The sequence below is a fragment of the Mesocricetus auratus genome, unplaced genomic scaffold (genome assembly GCF_017639785.1).
Source record: "Mesocricetus auratus isolate SY011 unplaced genomic scaffold, BCM_Maur_2.0 Super-Scaffold_100014, whole genome shotgun sequence".
NCBI lineage: Eukaryota > Metazoa > Chordata > Mammalia > Rodentia > Cricetidae > Mesocricetus > Mesocricetus auratus.
Window position 1 is genome coordinate 47369043 of NW_024429197.1, and position 21732 is coordinate 47390774.

The window sequence follows — 21732 nt, forward strand, 5'->3', positions numbered from 1 at the left end:
TGTCCCCAAATACCAATATATCTTAGATTTTTCTCATTGTTAAGTCTCAGTTTAAATGTCACTTCTCCAGAGAGGCTTTCTCCTTATCACTCTTTATTACTGTAGCATCCTCATTTTCTTCATGGCCGTGGAATGTAGTGGAGACACAAATTGACCTTTGGCTTGTTTAATACCGGTGTCTCCCACTAAGTTCCCTGCATGCCTGTCTTGTTTATGCTTGTACTGTGCACAGCCCAGTGTCTGACACTTGGTAGGTGTTTATTAAGTGGTTGAATCCGTGTGGATTCCACCCTGTTTGAACATTGGATATAGCATATGGCCTTCTGCACACGCACTTGTTCTGCTGGGAGTCTTCATCATGAGTTTCCCTATGTCACCCCAACGTCACCCCAACGTCATCCCTCCTCACACCCCAGCTTGCATCCTGTGCTGTGGTTCGACTTATGTGTTCTGTTCTTTGCTAGAAAGTAAGTAGGGAGTCCTTGTCTGAATCATCTTGAGTACACATCCTGTTGCCCTGTATCTTACAAGATTTGCCTATTGGAGCAAATGCAGATGTCTAAAGTTCTTCAAATGTGTTGATATTGAAGTACTTCTACTCTTTCTGTGAATAAAAGACCATTTGGAAGCTTCATCTCCCAGGGCCTGTGATGCCTCATTTTCAGTCTAAACCTCATTTGCTTCCAGGTTGAAGTATGGGCACCCTGTAGCTGCTTGAGAGCTGTGTTGGTTCGCTCTGTATTTCTTCAGTTTAGGTGGCGGAGTTATGCATGTAGTTACTCTAAGTGGTCCTATATTATGAACGGAGATTTGCTGCTTTTGATTCTTGGCACTTTGAATGTTTCCTTTTGTGTTTACCAGCTATTTTAGGGGACTGTAGTGTAAGAGATGAAGTAAAAGTAATTATGCCCAACAAGTCAACTAGAAGGACAAGTCTGTCTCTTGAGAGAGCAAAGGTCAGCTACTTTTTACAACTATGGAACGATTTCTCTGTATTTTCTGCCTATGAGGTTTGAGTTTGTTGATTGCCCAGATGGGGTGTGCTTTCTGTCTTGGCTAATTTGGTATTTTGAGCTACCTGGGAACTCAGCTGAGCTCTCAAATAGGAGAGGGCATGAGAGAGTTCAGTGAGTAGTTGAGGTAGAAAAAGGGAAAAGAACCTGCTGTTCAAAAGCATCAGGACAATTAGCTTTGCTTCTGCTTTTCTAACCAGCTACCTCACCCAACCTCCCTGTTGCCATCACTACCCACACCTTGTCATCTCTATCTTTAGTGTACATTCTCATTGTGCCCAGGTTTGTTTACCAAACCTTGGTGGTTAGACAGCCTTGCAGGTAGCTTCCTTTTCATCAGTAAATAGACACAGGATTACCTCATCTAACTGTACAAAGTGATTTTCTTACTGTGGGATGGTTCAAACTAGCTTATCTCCAGAATTAATCTTAATTCCTGGTTTAGCTTTCTAAAATGGCCTAATCTCCCAAGTGACTTTAAGAGTTCAGGCATGTAGTATTAATAACAGCTTACTGACAATTTGCTGACCCTTATGAGACCCCCTGTTAAGTACTATGCTAAGTCGAGCAAAATCTGCCCACTATGTACTGTGGTTTTGAATTCTTACATAGTGTCTATAGGGTGTGCTTCTAAAGATGCCATCCAGCACTCACTGTTAGCTGTTTAGTAATCAGGTATTTTGGTTTGGCTATCTACATGAATGTTTTTTTATGTTACAGGACTCTTCCCCCCCCCCAGGTAATTGATGGTGTGTGCTATAGTTGCTTAAATATTTTGTACTCAACTTGGCGTTTGATAAATGATAAATGGCCTGCTTGCTAATCAGTAAAAATGTTCTTTTGGGTAAACGAAGGAAATACATCCTAGTTTGTAGGCACAGTTTGTGTGCTTGTGTGTAGGTGTCACACACACACACCGCAGCAATACCTTGTTTTGTGTGGTAGCTGACTTCTTTCTTTTTCTTTTCTTTTCTCCCCCCCCCCCCTAAGATCTAACCATGTAGCTTAGGCTTGCTTTGAAGTTTAGATTGACCTTGAAATTCTCATTTTCCTGCCATGCCTCCGGAGGGCTAGGCTTATAGTCATGTACTATCACACCTAGCCTGACAATTTTTTGAGTTGTTCTTTTTATACATTGCTTAACTTCTTTTAAAAAATGAGACCTTTTTTAAAAAAAAAGAATGAAAAAATTATACTTTATGGATGGGAGAAATTACCAAGGCTAAAATTCATCAGAGGTCACCAAAGCATTAAGAAATAGATTTGGAACTGGCTACAGTTGTCCTTGAACCTCAGGTGACAGGGTTTGAACTCAGGCTGTCAGACTCAGTAGCAAGTGCCTGCTGAGCCATCTCACAGTCTAATCTGAAATTTTTAACTCTGATGAAGCACTGAGCAGATGCCTTCAATGTATTTTATTATTTATTTTTGGTACCAGTGATTGAAACCTTGTATATGCTAAGTGCACATTCTCTCTACCATTGAGCCATATCTTTCAGCCTCTCAGCTTTTGTTTTACTATAAATGGACGAAATTACAATCTTATTTTTTAATATTTAAATTTTCAGCTCTGTGTGTGTGTGTGTGTGTGTGTGTGTGTGTGTGTGTCCCCGTCCAGGTGAGTATAGGTGCTTGAAGAGACCAGTTAGAAGCCTGAGATGGATGCTGGGAACTACAAGAGCAGTATGTGCTCTTAATTATTGAGACATCCCTCTAGCTTCAACATCTTAGGTTTTAAATATTGTAAAGAGTGACTATATTTGGGAACTGCCCTGTGTAGTTACATGTGGTTTTGTGTTATTTTGATTTTAGATTGATACAGTGTATTTACTTCTGTAACTTTGATGCTTAATGAAGAAAGTAATAAGAATCTTTATGTGGTCAACACAGCTATGAATGTGAATCAAAAGTTGTCCCTCTATGTGATAGGCATATACATATTGTAGAATTCAACACAAAAGGGCACATTAAGTTGACAAAAATAGCTAGAGAAAGTGATTGTACTGAGGCCTATAAGTACATAATATGGATAAACGTTATCCAATTGGAAGCATTCCTCTGTGGAAAGCCAGATCCATTTGTACTAGATTAGAAATTTATCTTGAGTGTTAATGACAATTCTGTGCCAAGAGAGACAACCATGTACGTGTGCCTGTATTTAAGTGAGCATTGAATACAGCAAGTTCTTAGTGCATTCTCTACTGTAGTCTACAGCTCTGTGTTTGACTCTCGCTTGCCAGGTTAGTAAAGTGTTTAATGCCAATGTTGGTCCTTTCTCAGTTTATAATTGGCCTAGGAAGAAGAGAAAGTATGTATCCATAATGTATGTGGTTTTGTAGGAGTGGAGCCTTGCTTTCTACACTGGGAGCCATGCTTTTCCTCATGTAGATTTAAAAACACAAGCTCGCCGCGCCCCCCCCCCGAAAATTACTATGTATTCTGGTGTGGCTTTAAAGTCAACAGCTTTAAAGTAATATCCTGCAACTTTAAAGATTTGAAGTTGATAGAGAATAATTTAACATCCCCATAAAAACTTCAATTTTGGAGTTTCTCCAGGTTTTATTTTTAGCTGAGGCTTTTTAGTTAATGAGAGGCGGTGAAAAGTATACTCTCCTCTTGTTTCTGCCTAGAATTACAGAAACTTTCAATGTTGTACAAGTTTAAGAGATTCTTGAGGACTGTCATTGCTTATTGCATGGTGGTGTCCTCTCTTTGTTCAAATTCCTACTTCTAGAAAATTCTACTTCTAGAAAATGGTAAATTACAGGAGAATTACTATCTCATTACTTACATTTAAAATGAATCTAGAGGCAGCCTTATCATGGTGCTTTGAAAAGTTGAATAGGAGATAATAGCAGACATGGGGGACACAAAAAATGCATCCACCTCCAGTGTTCTCCATTCACCCTGCTGTACTGCAAATAGTCTTTAGGAAAGGCTTTGCTCAGAGCCCCTTGGTTCTATGGCTTGCCTGCTTTGCTATTTTGAAGTAGGTTTTTGGGGCATCTATTTGAGTAAACTAAAGGCAGCAAGCAACAACAAAAACCAAAAACAAAGTATGAATTAAACTTCTTTTAACTTCTGCCTTATTCTTAGGTACTCTCTTCTGCATCTTGAAATGTAATTTGCTGTATACCATGAGCAGCTTTGAACTTGAGACAGGGTCATACTGTGTAGCACAGGTTGGCCCAAAAGCCCAGGCCTTCTACCTTAGTTTCCCTAGTGCTGAGGTTACAGGCATGAGCCACAATGCCCAGTTGTTAAGTTTTTTAAATGTTAATTCCAGGGTTTCTAGTTTATGTGAGATGATTATCAGTTGCTTGGGGAGGGGCTTTGAGTGGGGGTTGGTTTTTCTCCTCCTCTTCCCTTCCATACTTGTGATAAAGCATTTCGTGCACCCCTCCTTTTCTGGTATCAAAATACTTTGTTAGCTTCGAATTAACTTTCCTCTCAGCCCTTGTCTTAGTGTGTGTGTGTGTGTGTGTGTGAGAGAGAGAGAGAGAGAGAGAGAGAGAGAGAGAGAGAGAGAGAGAGAGAGAGAGAGAGAGAGAGAGAGAAACCATATTGGTTTTGAAACCTCAAAACCCATCCTTCAGTGACATACCTCTCCCAACAAGGCCACACCTCATATTCCTATAAACAGTTCACTAACTGTGGAACAAAGATTCAAATATTTGAGCTGAGGAGGCAATTCTCATTCAAACCACCATAGCTCCCTAGAAGGGAAAAGACATTCCTAATTTGTATGGGCAAGATGACTTTGTCTTAGAATCCAGGGAAGTATTAGTATGCCAAAGTGGGTCTTATTTTCAAGTGCATTTAACATGTTGTGGTCATATTACGATATCAGTAATACAGAATTGATGTTTCTGTTCTGCTTATACTATGAAATATCTTGAAGATGATTAGATCTAAAATTTAAAATCCTCAGTTTAGGTGATCAGGATATGTGTGAAGTATTTTTGCTAATTTTCTCTCTCCCCAGCTCACTGTTGGTATATCTCTGTGCTATGTAGCCAGTGCCTTCCCAGGCCTTTTATGCTAGGGGTACCCTTCCAATCCTCTATCTTCTGGATCTGTCCATCATGCATAGTAGAAAAGCTGTGAACAGTTTAGGATGGCTTGCCTCTAGGCTATGGTATGGACCCAGCCTTAGCAGGAACCAGGGTGACATGCAGTCTTGGGAAATTGGAAAGAACAGCTCATAAAAGGTAATGATGTGTAATAGCTTTGTGGGAATGCGGATTCTGTTACAGACCCTCCCTGTCTTAGTCAGGGTTCTATTGCTGTGAAGAGATACCATGACCACAGCAACCTTAAAAAAGGAAGCATGCCTGCTTGCAGTTTTAGAGGGTTAGTCCATTGCTGTGACGGTGGGGAGCATGGCAACACACAGGCAGACATGGTGTTGGAGAGGTAGCCGAGAGTTCTTCGTCTGGATCCAAAAGCAGTGACACATTTCCTCCCAAAAGGCAGCATCTCCTGATTCCTCTTAAATAGCTGCCACTCCATGATGACTAAGCATTGAAATACATGAGCCCAAGGTGGTAGGTATTTGCATTCAAACTGCTATACTCTCCTAGTCCCAATCTCTCTCCTCCTCCTCCTTGATGGAAGTGGGAAGGAGGTGAGAGAGACTGGCAGCAGGCCAGTGAGAAAACTGAGTGAGTAAAGGTGCTTATAGCTACTCCTGAGGGTTGTGCTGATGGCACATGTGCACAGGCACACACAGATACAGATTTTTAAAATGTCTGTGCATTGGAAGAAAGCAAGGTGGGGGGCCAGTGAAACGGCTCAGCGGGTAAAGGCTGCTTGTGGGCAAGCCTGAAGACCTAACTTGCTTGATTCCAGGGACTCACATGGTGGAAGGAGAGAACAAGCTTCAGTGAAGCTGTTGCCTCATACAAAATACAATCAATAAACAAATAATAAATGTTTTTTAAAAAGAGAACATATATTTTAAATGCAAATGGTAACGTTTTAAATGTTGTAAAAGACTAATAAAAAGACCAAGTAACAAGTTTGACTGCTAAATCTCTTCCCCAGATTCTTGTGCCTCTGGCCTGCAAGTCTTGAGGAGCATGATGGGTCTGTTTGCATCTCTCTCTCCATCTATCCTCTTGACTTTTTTCTCAGGATATATGTGTATGATCATAGGTGGTTACCTATGGCTTGTTTTGTTTTTTCATATTCCCTTTGCAGCGCTTGCAGATTGTGCAGTGCCTTTTAAACTTTGTGTATGAATTATTAAGAGGCTATTATTTTTGGTTTCACTGACTGGCCATCTAAACTGCCATTTATTTGAATGTATAATACATTATTTCATAATATATCAAGACTGCTCATACCCCTACATACCCCTATGTGAGCCCACTCTTTTCTAATATTTGTCAGGACCGTACTTGGGTCTTGTTTCCTGTGCCATTAGATGTACAATGAGCTTTCTACCATCCACTGTTGTTTTGTTGATGCTGTTTATCAGGTATTAGCTAATGTATAGAATGTTGATGGATAAATAGGACACAGTGGTTTGTATTTTATTAGTTTTGTTTTAGCTATTTTCTTATCATTTTTTCAATATACTTTGATCATATTTTTCCCCTCCATCAACTTCTTCCAGACCCTTCCCAGCTCCGTATCCACTCAACTTTATGTTCTCTCTTTTCCCTTTCTCAAAACAAACAAAAAACCCCAAATCCAAAAATCAAAAACCCAGTAAGATAAAAAGCAAAACAAAAAGCACACAAAAAACCATGGAATTAGTTTTGTGTTTGACAACTGTAACTGGGCTTGGGACCTGCTCTAGAGTCTGGTTGATAATTCAGTGTCACTTTGGAGAATACTGACTTTCTCTTTCCCTGAAGGTATCACTTACTATTTTTTGGTTGGTGGTGGAACTTTGTGTCTACCTCTCCATCTCTGTGTTCGAGTTTTCCTTGGTTTGAACCTGTGCAGGTCTTGTGTGTGCTGCCAGTCTCTTGTGTATTCATATGTATTACCAGCCCCATATGTGTTGGGAAGACATTGTTTCCTTGGAGTCCTCCATCACCTCCTCTTCCATGTAGGTCTCTGAACCTTGAGGGGAGAGATTTGATGAAGACATCCCATTTAGGGCTGAGTGCTCCAAAGTCAGTCACTGCCTGCTCATTGTCCAGTTAGGAGTCTGTGTTAATTACCATCTACTGTAAGAAGAAGCTTCTGCGATAAAGGTCGAGTGATAGCACTGATCTATAGGTATGGTAACATGCCATTAAGAGTCATCCATTGCTGTGTTCCTTTAGCACAGTGGTTCTCAACTTCCCAAATGCTGTGACCCTTTCTATGGCGCCTCATATTGTGGTGACCCCCAACAATAAAATTATTTTTGTTGCTACTTCATAATTGTAATTTTGCTGCTGTTATGAGTCAATGTAAATATCTGCGTTTTCTGATGATCTTAGATGACCCCTGTGAAAGGGTCATTCAACCCCCAAAAGGGGGCTCAACCCACAGCTTGAGAACTACTGCTTTAGTAGAATGTAGTATTAGGTTTTCCCCTAGGTCCCATGACCTATCTAGTCCCAGGGTCTTGGCCTTTTGAGCAGTGTCAAGTATGGATTCCATCTCATGGAGTAGGACTTAATCCAATAAAAGTGGTTTTATTTCTATAACATTTGTGCCTCTATTGCACTTGTATGTCTTGTAGGCAGGTTGCTGTTGTAGGTGGCAGGGTTTGTATGATACTGATAATTATTTTTCTCCTCCAGTAATATGCAGAATAACTTAAAACACAGTGAGTTCTAGTCAGTAGGAGTCAAACTTCTAGTTGGGCAATAGTTCAGTTTGTCCATATTTAATGACATGTACAATCAGGTATGGAGGATGATCAGTAGCCTTGGCGATAGCCTGTAATATTTAGGGTCAGGTCTATGGGATCCCCTTTGGCCAATGACTCAACAAGATGTAGCCAGTTCCTAGCATTGGGATGTATTTCAGCTCTTAACGTAGGAAGCGACTTTTCTTTAATTCCAACAAATGAAGATGTGGGTCATTGTCAGTAGAACAAAGTGTGCTGGAGAGACTCTGTTGAGTTGTGCACAGTGGTGCCAGGAACTTGTTTTTAAACTGGCGAGGTGACATTTTGAGCTTCAGTGCAATTGAAATTTTCACCTGTCTTCATTTACTACTCTTGCTTCTGTCTCCATGATCCTTTTTATATCCTCCATATTCTGAGCCAGTTAGTGAGAACAGAATCCAACACATGTAGTTTTTGGAGTGAACCCAGTGTATGTGCTTGACAAAGATGGATTTAACAAGCCTGTGTGAGTGGGGCAATAGATTTACAGAAATGGTATGCTCCCATGACATTATTTTTGTTTGTTTGGTTTGTTTTTTGAGAAAGCATTTCTCTGTGGCTTTGGAGGCTGTCCTGGAACTAGCTCTTGTAATCCAGGCTGATCTCAAACTCACAGAGATCTGCCTGCCTCTGTCTCCCAAGTGCTGGGATTAAAGGCGTGTGCCACCACCAACCGGCCATTAAATTTTTTTTACATTAGTATGGAATTTTGTTTATTGATACAAATTTAAGGTTATTTTAGTTACTTTGTATACATATTTCTATTCTTGTTTTAGGTATTGTACATATGCAATTCATTAAAAAATGTAAAGTTTTAGCCCTTGAAAGTTATTTAGGATGATAAAGAAATACAGGTTAATAGTTACCTATAACAATAAAACTTATGTTAGGTACATTTTTCAAGGCTATACAGAGCTATATTTTAGATAGATGATTTTCAAACCAGCCATTAATTTTTAACTAGAGGTTGCCAGTCAACATCAAGTCTTTTAAAGGAGTGTCTCCACTGTTTACAAAGAAAGTGAGGTTGGAGAAACAGTTCTCTTCAGAAGAATGGTTAGGCTCCTTATTGTCAAACCTTTCCAGATTCAAGTAGTAGGAGATGGTGGGAATTTTCCTTCAAGGCTGGTTTGGAAGAGATTACAGCCATAACCACTCTAGAACTAACATATCACCTGGCGTGCAGTGAGTTCTTCTGAAAGTTTTGTCAGTAATGAAAGACTATTTATCACCAATGGTTTGCATGGCCAGTCTACTGTTGTACCAGAATTCTTGTAAAGAAACTTTTACTTTACACAAGATAAAATTGTAGCTGGGAATGACTACTCTGGAGCCTGTGTTTGTCATTTCAAATGTTGATAATAAGCTGAAATCTAGTTTAATGCTAACTGTACTGTGAATGCCAAGTGCAGTCTCCTGCTATTCTCCAGCACTTTAAACATTGGGAAGCAAATGCCTCATTTCTTTTTGCTCACATACATGTTTAAACTCCCTTGTTTAAGTTAGAGGTAGTTTCCATAGCAGCAGGTGATGTTTCCCTTTTATCTTCTTCTTAGTGAAACATTTAGCATAGGTCAGCCAGAATGGCTGTGAGTTCTGGAAGGTTCCCTCGTATGCCTTTGACTCCTCGGGATTCAAGGCTACTCAGGAAGGGTGGGGGGCTTGAATGTTCATGTTTTGTGCACCTCTATTATTCCCACCTGGCAAAGTGCCTGGTATATCCAGTGGGTCAGGGAAATTGCTTTCTGACTTTAAGTACCTTTTTTTAGTCTTTTATACAGCAGACCACAGGGGAACAATAGGGGTATAAACCTCACATGTAGTTTTGGATTTGTTTATGTGTCTTTGCTGAGATCTGTTTATTTTGAACTGCGATGTGATGGCAGTATGACACGTCTACACTTATCTTTCTCCCTGGTTACCAAGGCCCGCATTGTTCTATTGAAACCCTACAGCTAGGTGCTTGTTGTTAATGTTGATTCAACTGGAAGCTTGAGCTGATACTGAATAAAAATTTGTGATGGTGTTCGGGATTATTATTTTGAGGTATGTTACTTTTGTTTATGTCACATTTGTTTATTAACTCGGTGAGTCTGTGTTACTGTGCCTGTCTGAAACACTTGATGGTCTGATGAGCTGAATGGCCAACACGGAGGCAGGAGAGAGAAGTAGGTGGGGCTGGCAGGCAGAGTGGAGACATATGAGGAGAAATCTGGAACAAAGGGAAGAAGGAACAAGAGAAAAGGAGGACTCCAGGGGCTAGCTACCTCACTACCTAGAAAGCCACAAAGTAAGAAACAAAGAAAGCTATACAGGAATAGAGAAAGATGAAAGACCAGAGGCAAAAGGTAGATGGGATAATTTAAGAAAAGCTGTCAAGAAACAAGCCAAGCTAAGACCAGGCATTGATAAGTAAGAATAAGCCTCTGTGTGTGTGATTTATTTGGGAGCTAGGTGTGGTGGTCCTCTCAAAAAGCCAAAAGAGTGAAACGTTGCCCTCCATGAAGTGCCAGTGGAAGCCTTTCTTTACAGGCAACCTAAGATGACTGACTCATGCAGGCACATGAGGCTACCATGGGAAATCTCCTCTTGGCAAGGAATGGAAGCCTCCATTGCTGCCTTGATTTGCCTTCATGGCCATATATCTGCTTTGTGTGACTTTTTGTGCCGAGGACAAGAAGACAAATTCATGTAAGGTGTATGCTAGAGATATGGACCTCTAGAAGCACTGACTGGATAATTATCTGGCCTAGTTCAGTGTTTCTCAGAATACGTTCTGGAGGCAATGTATCCCCCTCTTCTTAGACTGATGTTCCTTTTACTCAGAAGAAAGGCGGTGAGGATGCTGTGTATGACAGAGAGTACCAGTGGAAAGCAGACTGGGAGTTGGTGGGATAACCGGGGATTCTTTGAGTTTATTGTGTACCATGGGAGTGGTGGGCATGCTATGCAGAGGTAGGTGGGAACAGGTCTATTTGGATGCCTCGCTGGGGAGCTGAGATGTTGCTTTGTTGGCAGCATGGAGTCAGCAAAAGCCTTGCAAAGAGATGTTTGTGAGCTACTGACGATTTTGGGGAAGCTCTGTGTAGCTGGGGTTTGGAAGGTGATTGCAGATGGGGCAAATGCGGAAGCAAACAGTAGTTGGGAGCTTTTGGTGGGCTCCTGACCCTGGTTTCAAATCTTATTTTTTTTCAGCATTATGTCTGTGTACTTGCAATCCTTATTTATAGTCGGGCTTGGTGGTACAGGCCTGCAGTCCTAACTCTTTGGGAGACTGAGGCAAGAGGATCATAAGTTCAAGGGCTGCCTATGCTATCGTACGAGTTAAAGAACAGCCCATTCGACTTAAAATAGACCTTGTCTCAAATAAAAAAATAAGAGAGCTGGGGGGATATGGCTCACTTAGTACAGCACATTCCCAGCAAGTACAAGGCCTAGCTTCTTTCTATATTACACCCCACCCCTGCCATTTGTAAATTGAGGATCATATATGTGTGTGTGTGTGTGTGTGTGTGGGTGTATAATACATATATGTGTGTATCTATAGCTCATATATAGAATAAGTAGTCAGTAAATGATAGCTTTTTTCTTACAATTGTTCCTGTTTTAGTCAAAAGATTCATTGATTTCTACAAAAGGCAGTCCATTTTTCTAGCAACCTTTTTGTACTAAAATTATGCAAATCCTGTGGAGGATTCAGAATGCCTTATCTTTATTTTAATTAAACATCTCAAAAACTCAGTTAATGCAGGCTTGTAAAAGTCATGTTTAAATTCAGTTTGGGTTGATTGTCATGATGGAAGAGACACGATAAAGGAACTGAGTGGCCTTGTGTGTCTGGGCCATTTCCCCCACTAAATGGTGCTCCCCCAGTGCCATATGCTGTGCACATTCAGTCTGGGTTCTACAGTGTGTTGTTCATGGGTGGTGGGACTTCCTTACTGCGTCTCTACTTCCAAGTGGAAGCAGAAGATGGTTGGCTCATCCTTGAAGCCCTTATTTGTTAAAGAAGCAGAGTGGGTGGTGAATTATGAGTGTTGAAGTTCTTAGAGTCTGGTAGTTGAGGGTGAAAAGACCAAGGTGGGAAGGATGGAAGCCTTGAGCTCTTTTTTTTTTTTTTAAGGAGGTAGGATGGTGTGTAGTTTTAGAAGTATGATAAGTTAAAATAGATAAGGCTGTAATTCAGATGTGAAATGTTTAGACTATTGGCACCCTATATTTTTAAATATAGTGTTTGGAGATCTGGGGTTAAAAATTGCAGTAATTTAAGTGAAAATTCCCATCTTTAGTCACCGTTTGTGACTGTGCTAAATGTAGTTTAACATAGCATCTGTTTCAGAGACCCAGGACAGGAGACGACAGTCATGATTAGGAAAAGTACTTTCTGTCCACAGTGTCCCTGTTTCGTATGAGTCTTCTGAAATTCTTCAGTCTTGTTGCCCTTTTAGATGTTGGGAGGTGCGAGAGGAGTTATCTACGCCTTAACCCAAAAGACTGACAAATTTTCTGTGATAGCATTTTCAAGAAGCATTTTCCTTTGTCTAATAATAATAACAGCCTCATACTCATTAAGCACTTTAGTTTGTAAAGTGCTTGACATATTATCTGCTTAATATTTGTACATAACAAAAGCTTTTAAAGAAAGTTGGCCCCTTTTCCACCCCCCCTTCTCTCTTCCCAGAATACAGATGATTTTAGGGCTAAATGTATTCGTGGTTGAGTCTCAGGAAATTTTTCTTAGGTTCAAGGAATCTTCAATTGCATCTCCACCTTCTTTCACTCCTTACGGTCACCAGGCGATAGATCCATTCTCAGTAACTTTTACACAATTATATACAAAAATATAACTGCACATAGACACTTATACATTTGTCTCACTGTTAAGTTCTCTCTTAACCCTGTGAAGATGGCATGGGAAGTAAAAGTGAGTGGAGAAGCTTTGCTCTATGATACCTGTGGGACTCAACCCCCAAAAGACCATTGGAAAACACAGATACTTACATTACAATTCACGACAGTACCAAAATTACAGTTATAAAGTAGTAATAAAAATAATTTTATAGTTGAAGGTCAGCACAACATGAGGAACTGCATTCAAGGGTCGCAGCGTTAAGAAAGTTGAGAACCATTGCTCTATGAGATGGCAGAGGATATTGACCAGGCACTGACCTTGACTTGTTTGCTTGTTAAGAGGGATATCTGGACCCGTATGATGTGGGATCAGTAAAGTGTGAGGCAAAGACGTGTCTTCGTTTTGTGGTGTGTAGCATTAGCCTCTTCTGAACTTTAACTCTTGTGTATCCTTAGGCAGCATATTAACTAGAAATGTCTTTGGGACGCTCTCCCTCCATAGTCTCCTCTCAATGGAATTACCAATAAAAATACTATGTTAATTGCAAGTTTTTGGAATGTAAATAACTGGCAGTTTATGACTATAACAAGTCATAGAATGTACTAAAGCCTTTTTTTTTTTTAACCCTACCCCTAGCTGGGATGTAGTTTTTAAAGGAATTTGTCATTAGGGGAGAGAGCAACAGAGCTAGCTAGACCAAAGGAGATGAATAACTTTCTTGATATGAATCTTGTTTTTGAAGATGCCCCAACTTAACTTGCTAAGTAATTCATAGTTGTATGTCTAAGTTGAATGTATATACCCCTTGGGGCTTCACACAACTTAAAAGAAAAGTGTTACATAGGTAAATACCAGTAAGTGAGATGGTCCACTTTTCAGAGTCAATGGGTGTAGAGATCACCGTAGACAAGGAAGAGGGCGGGAGGACATTGCTCTGCTCTCTCTCCTTGACTCCTTTTGTGTTGTAAGGCATATGTCCTAGGATACTATCGATTTTTAGTTTCTTTAAAGTTCTACAGAAATATTTGTAACCTTGCAGCATTACTAAGAAATTAGCATATACCTTGTTCACTCAGCTGACATTTCAGATACTTTACTTTGTTATAAGGTGCCTGGGGTTAAACACTAACTATAGCATTTTTATTCAAGTCCTTTTAAATGACAGTGAAAAGCACAATGTTACCACAAGTGACCACATGGAGAACTGTGGCCCTTTCTAACAGTTGTGAGTTAAAAAGTGGCATTTTTGTTCATAAGAAAGCTGCCTTTGTCTTTCATATTCCCTTTAAGATTAAGTACTTCTCCTGGTTTGGTGCTCAATTATGACAGAGCATTTCAGTGTCTCTATCTTGCAGATGAACCATGTTTTTAGCCTACCTTATGAAAACACTCAACTACTGGGATTAATTTGAGGATTTCCAATCAGCCTTTCACAATGTGTTCTACCCTAAGGGAATTCCTGATAGCTGTGATTTCTGTAGAAGAATGTGAAGTTAATCCAATTTCTGTGCTGATTACTGTGTGAACTGTCTTAATTTAGCAGTTCACATCTATCTGCCTATATGAAACAGCCTCGCTACAGAAATGGAAGGCAAAATTGACTTTATTCTCATTATACTCATGTTCCTTTTTAGATTCTGCAGCCAAATAATGGCTTGGAAATTAATTAGGCCCACTGAAGTTGGGATGAAAGAATGAGGTGACAATGATTCATCACCAGAAGTTAACGGTTTAGTATATTCCATGCTGTAACCAAGACCCAGTTAACCCATGATTTCATTTCACTATCCACAACAGGGCAAATAGCCCTGTTTAGTGTGTTTCCACTTCAGAATGTGACATTTAAAATTTTTTAACTTTTGGGGGGAAATTGATATCTTTCTTGTTTTTGCATCTTGCATCTTGTTTTACATCTTGTTTTGCATCATGATTAAAATGGATTCCTAATACAAGTCAACTTTTTTGAAGTGGTGGTGCTTTAAGATCAGGTCTCACAAAGTAGCCCAGGATGCCTTTGAACTCATCCTGGTGCTTGTGCTTAGCTGTGACATTGGGGTTGCAGGCTTGGGCAACCACACTGAATAGCTTTAGTTAAATCTTTAAAATTAAATGCTTGTTGATTTTATATTTGCTATTAAATGAATTGAAGACTGAATTCTTTTGTGGAGAGTCCACTGTAAAGAGTACTTGCAGAGATTAGCTTGATTGAGTACTTGGTTTTTACTCTGGGTTTCCTGAGATTCTTTTCCTGCTCTTTAAGGTTCTGCTCTCTATGTAGAAACCTTTTCTTTGTTTATTCATCTTGTATTCTTAGTTCCTAGCACATAATAAATATTTTGGTGATTTGTTTGAATGCAAGCCATTGGAATGTAAACCCACTTTATTTTGTTTTGATTTTTTTTGATGGTGAATTTAAGCAGTTTGCTCATGTAATTTAAGGGTAGCCCTTGAGCTATATGCTTTCCTCTAAGCATATTCAGAATCTGATGGTTTGCCCCTGACAGTGCCTTCGACAGTCACTGTCATCCCTATGTGCCTGTGTTACTGTGGCAGCTCCTTGCCTTCCCACCCTAACTGCTTCCAGACTTACTGAGCCCTCCTGTTCTCCCACACAGTAATCTTCACAGGAGCCTCATGCTGCTCTTTGGCTTGAAACCTTTTTGTGGTTTCTTTTCTTCGAATGGTCTTCAAGGCCCTATGTAGTCTGACCTCATCACCTCTTTGACCTCTCTCCCCTCTCCCTCCCTCTCTAGCAGCTCCTTCCTTACTATTCTACACAGCAGCCTAACTTGACCTGCCTGGGATATTTTTCTTGATAGTCTAGTGGAGAGGACAATTATTTTCTGTTACATCCCAAATAGCTGTAATATAACAAGTAGCAGAGCACAATGCACATCACTGTTTGACAGCTCTGTAAGTCAGAAGTCCATTCAAAGTAGATCTGCCACAGCCAAGATGGAAGTTCCCTCTGGAGGCTTTAGGGGAAAATGTTCCCTCATCTGTTCTACTTGATAGAGGCTAACTATGAGGTCCTTCTGATGCTGTGACTTCTGGACAGTGTGACTTTCCCTGATTTGACTTATAAGAATCATTGCTAATCATCTACACTCGGATAATATAGGACAATCTAATGTTTATAAGATCAGTTGATTAGCATCCTTAATTCCATTTTGCTGTGTTACATGACGTATTTACAGACTGAGGGGATAGCAGAATGTGGACATTTTGAAGAGACCTTATTCTCTCCATACAGTAGCTAGGTCACTTCTCTTTGAAACATTAGCTCAAAGCCTATCTTCTCAATGAGACCTGCTGTTTATTACTCGAGTCTACCACCATTATCGCACATTCTCTTTCCTAAATGTGTTTCTTCTTGCTCTGTTGTACACATCTCCATTGTGTATGTGCACCCTGGTACTTCCTTCTTTCAGTCAGTTCCTCAAGTACCTAAGTTTCTCTTGGTTCTTAGTTGGTGCATGAAGATGTTTGTTGATGGACGAGCAGGATGGGACTGGTGAGCAGATCTTTTTAATTGGATCTTTATTTTCCCATTGACTAACATGATTGACTGTAATAACCTTAGAACAAAGGAGGAGGATTTGGAGCTCTGTACTCATCTTAATCCATAAACCCCAAAGCCTTTAATCCTGCCAACTCTGGAACTCCAGACCTACAGACTGACATCAAGAGAGACTTGTTTGTGTGTAAAAGCTGGAAAGGCCAAGTCACAGTGTTAGCAAAGTTTCTTTTGGTATTCCTGCAGCTGGTTGGTCTTTTGTTAACCTTAATGCCTAATATCTATATCTGAGATTGACAAATTCCGATGAGATAATATGGTGTAAAGTTGGGTAGAGAATTGATGGAATTTTTATGATCCAGGGGACTCTATGAAGCCAAGAGCCTTATAGAGAACACATTAACTGTTCATCCTTGTAACTCATGGGTTATCTCTGGTTTTAAAGCTTGGTTTATTATTGTCATTTACTTCAGTAAATCCAGCAATGTACCATGGACATGTCATTGTAATGATTTCAATGGGGGATGATAAAGCATTCACTGAAGGCATGGTCACCCCTAGACAGGTGACCCCATCTGTCCTCAGGCTGTTTATTCTTCTCTCATCAGGCACATCACTGCCTACTTTGCAGTTTCTTACTGGGTTCACTAAAGGAAGGTGTTTGGTCAGGATTCTACTGCCCCCTAGCTTTATCTTTGAAACTTTAGAGGCAGGTGCCTTCTTTTCACCTTGTGTCTTGAACTTGGTGTTTAGAGGAAGTCTTAACATGCAGAGGGAAGACACTACACCAATTCTGCCCTTGTCGTGTGTACCTTGGAAGTATTGAAGTTCTAGTCCCAAGTGAGTGTGGAGTCCAAGGTATTGGATCCAAACTGGACGTTTTAGTCTGAGAGAGATGCTTGTCCTTGCCTCTAGCCATGATTCTTTTTAGAGACATCATTTGTATTTGCCTAACATTCTTAGCCAGTATCGAGTTAAAACCATTTAAGACATTTAACTTAAGAATAATGGGTTTCTGAATTCCTTTACATCTACATTTACTCTTGGCTTCTGACCATTTTGCTAAGTGATCCCTAAATCTCACATGGTTTATCTCTGTAACTGTAATGGGTAAAGGCATGGAACTTACCTGTGCAATGTTTCAGGATTTGTTTTGACGTGTGTATTTTATAGTTGGCAAGTTGGAGTCACAGGTTCTTGAGGTCAGGATCACACAGCTGATCAGTTCAAAGAGAAATGGTTTCCTTTCCTAACCATGAAACAGGAATGTGACTTTCAGTGGGTGGGTGTCGATGGTGGGATGCACACAGAATGGAAAGTATGCTTTCATTGTTATGCTTATTGTGAAATCCCTTAGGTGGGATAGAGAAGCAAGCCTTCGAACTTGCACATATAAAGGATAGTGTCCTTCACCCTTTCAGCCTCTGTTTTGGAGAAATCCCTTTGTTCTTTCTTTGTGTGGATCCCTCAAAGGGAGTAAGGTGACTTTAGAGAAGATTCATGAACAGAGTGAGAAAGGAAGGCACTGGGCTTGTCTGAGGGACAAGGTGGGCTCTGATGTCCAAGGCTGGTAGAAATAAGGGATGCAGAGCACTCCGTGTCTATATTAACTATCTAGTGTTGGATTTGACAGGCAGCAGGTGGCTGTTAATGGCTTAGGAAAAGCTTCCTGGAGAAGTTAGTGTGAATTAGGATGGGAAGGACCTTTGGAGAGGCTGTAAATAACTTAGGTTCTTCAGAGGAAGTATGAGCCGGCATCGGTTTTACTTAATCCCCCGACCCTTAATGTAGTGGTGGTTATCAAACCCTGGAACTTGGCTCATGGTAGACCAATGCTGCACAAGTGGACCAGTTTCTCATCTTCTTACTGTTTCCAGAGAGGAGAAATAAAGTGAGAATTTTGATCTCAGATTTCCGCTGTGTAAGAACCTGTATATGCTGAAGAAAACAGTAATGTTAGTATGAAGTACATATAATTGAAAGAAACACAGCGGGGAGGGGGATCAATCAAATGCGGAAAGCTTTAGTGCCTGTTGTAGGTAAACTATACAACCATACAAAGGTAAAGGCTACTTTCCTCCCTTCTCTGTGAGATCCATGCTCCCATCCATCACTGTGCCTCACCATTATCTCTTGTAGCTTGCTGCAAGAGTGGAGTATCCTAGGTTAATCTATGAAAGTGTCTTTTCATAAGTTATTGAGCTGAGAATAACAGTTTGAATTGGCACAATTGATGTCTAAACTAAGTGGCAAACACATATAAAACGTTGTTTTTTTAAGCCTTAAAATTAATGGCTCTGTTTCACTGGAATGTGGCCTTTTTCCTTTCCGAAAAGCCTCAGAGCCAGTGGGTTCTATAAATAGTGCACAGCCGGGTTGTCTGTGGTAGATTGAGTGGAGCAGAATCACCTGTCCTTAAGTGAAGGGGAAGTAGCTTTACATTTTTAGTAACTGAATTGTTGGCCAGCATAAAGGTAAGGGCCATGTGAGCAGCTTATTTATAACTTCCCATAAAGGTATGTGTCGGCCTCAAGCGGAGAAACTGTCTGGGTGCTGGGATTGTAAAAGTGCAGTGGAATCATTTTCTATCAGCTTAGCTGGTTCAGTAGAGACTGTGTATCTTTGAGGCCTTGGAAAGGAGGGATGTCAATAGATCAGCTTGTTAGTGTTGTCTCCTATGGAATATAGGGGATGAGGCCATTAGATCTGGTTTTACCTGTGATTTTAGGCAAGGAGGATATTTGGATATTAACTCCTGAATATATCCTGGACATACATTATGTCTTGGTTTAACCTGTTGGGTGTGGTCTTCCTGCTCTACAGTTGGGCTCTTATGAAAGTATTTCATGGATATAAAGCACTCTGCTCTTATCTCAGGTTAACTATAAGATGAACTGTAAAGTTAAGAACACAGGGTCAGACTGAATTCTCTGGGTACAGTGGGAGAAAGGAAGAACAGTAAAATATTTTCATGCATCCAACAGGGAGTCTTTAAGTCCTTTCGTAGATGTCAGAGTCCACTCCATGATTTATTTCATGTAGATTATGGACAGTCAGGCTTTTAACTATGAAGTTGAAAACTTGAAATTATTAAAACGTAAGGGGATTTTTGTTTCAGCCTTCATTTGCTCATTGTTGTTTCTGAGCCTGAGTCTTCCAATTGATACGTCGGTCATTTTAACCACGTGGATGTATAGCTAAAAAGTAAATTTTAACTTTTGGACCACTGTCATAGCTCTGTTTAGCTTTCAGGCAAGTTGAAGTAAGGCATAAACAGCCCATTAATGCTATTGGAAGTCTCATGGCAGCACTAATTTCAAAGCATGCTGGGTTCACAATTTACATATTATAAAATTATTCACTTGATTTTGTTCAGGGACAAAGCTGACATTTTATACAATCATTACTCAAAAAATCCTATTTATTTGTCCAATTATTTCAATTGAAAGATGCTGGTTTACTGCCTCTTAATATATGTGAACTGTTTTTGGAGAAACTGGTAGAGACTAGTTTCACTGTAGTGGCAGAATAATCACAGGGGGTTTTGATTCCCTTTTAATTTGAAGTCCCAGGATTAAGGATCATTTGCAGTATAATGTAGCAGTGTGGGCAAATACAGATTCACTTAATGCCCCTTTGATATTTAGGGGAGAGTGTGCTTTTATGCAAAGCAATCACTTATGAATCGCTTGACAGCTTTTCTCACTAAAATTTCATTCACATTTCCTCCCTTCTCCCACATCCATAAGAGAGGATTGCATGTAGTATTTTCATTTTATTTAATTTAAATTTTCAAAACGGAATTTAAGGTAGTTTTTAAAGATAGATGGCAAGATAAATAGTTAATATTGTTTGAAAATCTGGCTTTTAATTACAAATACTTACACTGATGCAAGAAAACTACATGTTAGAATAAATTTGGAGAGATTAGATTGGAATTGCCTCAAATTCAATTAAGCCCCACTGCATGGACGTGCTGGGAATATGAAGACAATCACTGTAAATCTGTGCAAGCTGACATGTTGCATTACCTTGCTCTACTCTAACGTATGGTACTTTTTGTGTCCATATTGCAGACGGCAACTCCAAACTAACATGGCAGTCAGACTGTGTGATGTGGCTTCTCTGCTTAGAAGCGGTTCGTGGGCAGCAGAGCCTTGGACCGGGGTCTGTGGGATTTTTCTTAAATTCTGTAGGCTACTTTTTTTTAGCATGTTGCGCAAGTGCCGAGGCCATACCAAACACTTGAACCTTTAATTTGGCATACTAATCATTCTTACCTACTATGGTATGGCCATCATTAAGAATTTAAAAGCACATTGCAATTTTAACTGTGGTGGTAAATGTAGATCGGAACCGTGCTGTTATATGTAACTGAACTAATTGAAATTAGGATTTAGTGCAGACTCAAAAGAGTGACAAGCTTTAAAAAACAAAAACAAAAACAAAAAAAGTTTTGGTATGGTCTGAATACTAAGTTACCGTAATTCTTTACATTCTGTTTACTATGTATTTTTTTGGTTACTACATTTTGAAGTTATTTACAATTCCTGATGCTAAAAAAATTTTGAAATTGTAAATCTGGCTGAAAATTATTTGCCCAGTAACTGTTGAAAGACTGTGCATTCTGAACAGTTGTGTTGAGCCTATCAATGGAATATGCATTATTTGGAAAATATAGCACATTAGTATCATTTTATTCAGAGCAGATGGTCCTATAGCTGAGAGATGCTGAGATTTTCAGTGCACATAGCCTACTGCAGCTGTTCACTTGAATGTTGGCTTAGGAGCTCATTCTTGCCACCTGAACATGGAAATAAATGTGCAATTAAGTGAGCGTGTTTGTTGTCCTTATTAAACCCTGCTAATTTCATTCAATGAACATTTATATTTCACACGACATTACAATGAGCTCTAGTCCGAATCTCAGATTTGGGGTTCTTGTACTTTGTGCACACACCCTTACTTTTAAGTGATGGTTTATCTTAATAGGCTGTGGCCACTTTCCTCTTGTAGTTCATTGCTTCTATAGTTGCTGAGCAGAGGTAGCCCTATGAGAATTTTGCTGTTAAAAGAATAATTCGTAAGTAACCCACAAACTGGAACAGTCACACTTTTATTAGAAAATCTGAAGCCCCCTTCTCGTTTTCAAGTAATTCGTCAGTTATAGTATCTTGAAATATTTTGATTTTTTTTTAAATACAGAAATCCAAAGATTTGTTTATTGCCCTTTATTTTCTTAAGTATTCACTGAGAATACTTACCCGAGAAAAGTAGTTTAAATCTTGAGGGGGGGAAGTTTGTTTCTTTGGAAAAGAAACGAAACTATTGAAAGGTTACAGGTTGTTTGGCTATTTCCTAACTCCTCTGCCTTGAGTCTGTTTTTATCCTGACAGGGCTGCTGCTGATTCTTGTCCCTGACTATTCTGGATCTGGTCATTTGACCAGTTTGCCTGGTGCTGCTTTCTTATGTAAACATCTCTTGGCAATAGAGATTTTGTAGATGTACCCTTTT

The 21732-nt window shown here is 39.8% G+C and overlaps 1 protein-coding gene across 24 annotated transcripts in view; it reads left to right on the forward strand.

The window, feature by feature from the left end:
• Positions 1-21732, forward strand: part of Elavl2 (ELAV like RNA binding protein 2) — a 155892-nt gene that overhangs the window by 65371 nt on the left and 68789 nt on the right. For 11 of the 24 annotated variants that reach the window (XM_021229621.2, XM_021229624.2, XM_021229625.2 and 8 more), the window contains exon 2: positions 20294-20384. The exons of 5 other annotated variants lie outside the window; for them this stretch is intronic. In XM_021229621.2, coding sequence (XP_021085280.1) covers positions 20313-20384 — 72 coding nt within the window. In that variant the 5' untranslated portion in view covers positions 20294-20312. Of the gene's footprint in view, positions 1-20293; positions 20410-21732 lie in introns of all 24 variants that reach the window. 8 more of the 24 variants (XM_021229618.2, XM_021229620.2, XM_021229626.2 and 5 more) reach the window with 1 other exon arrangement.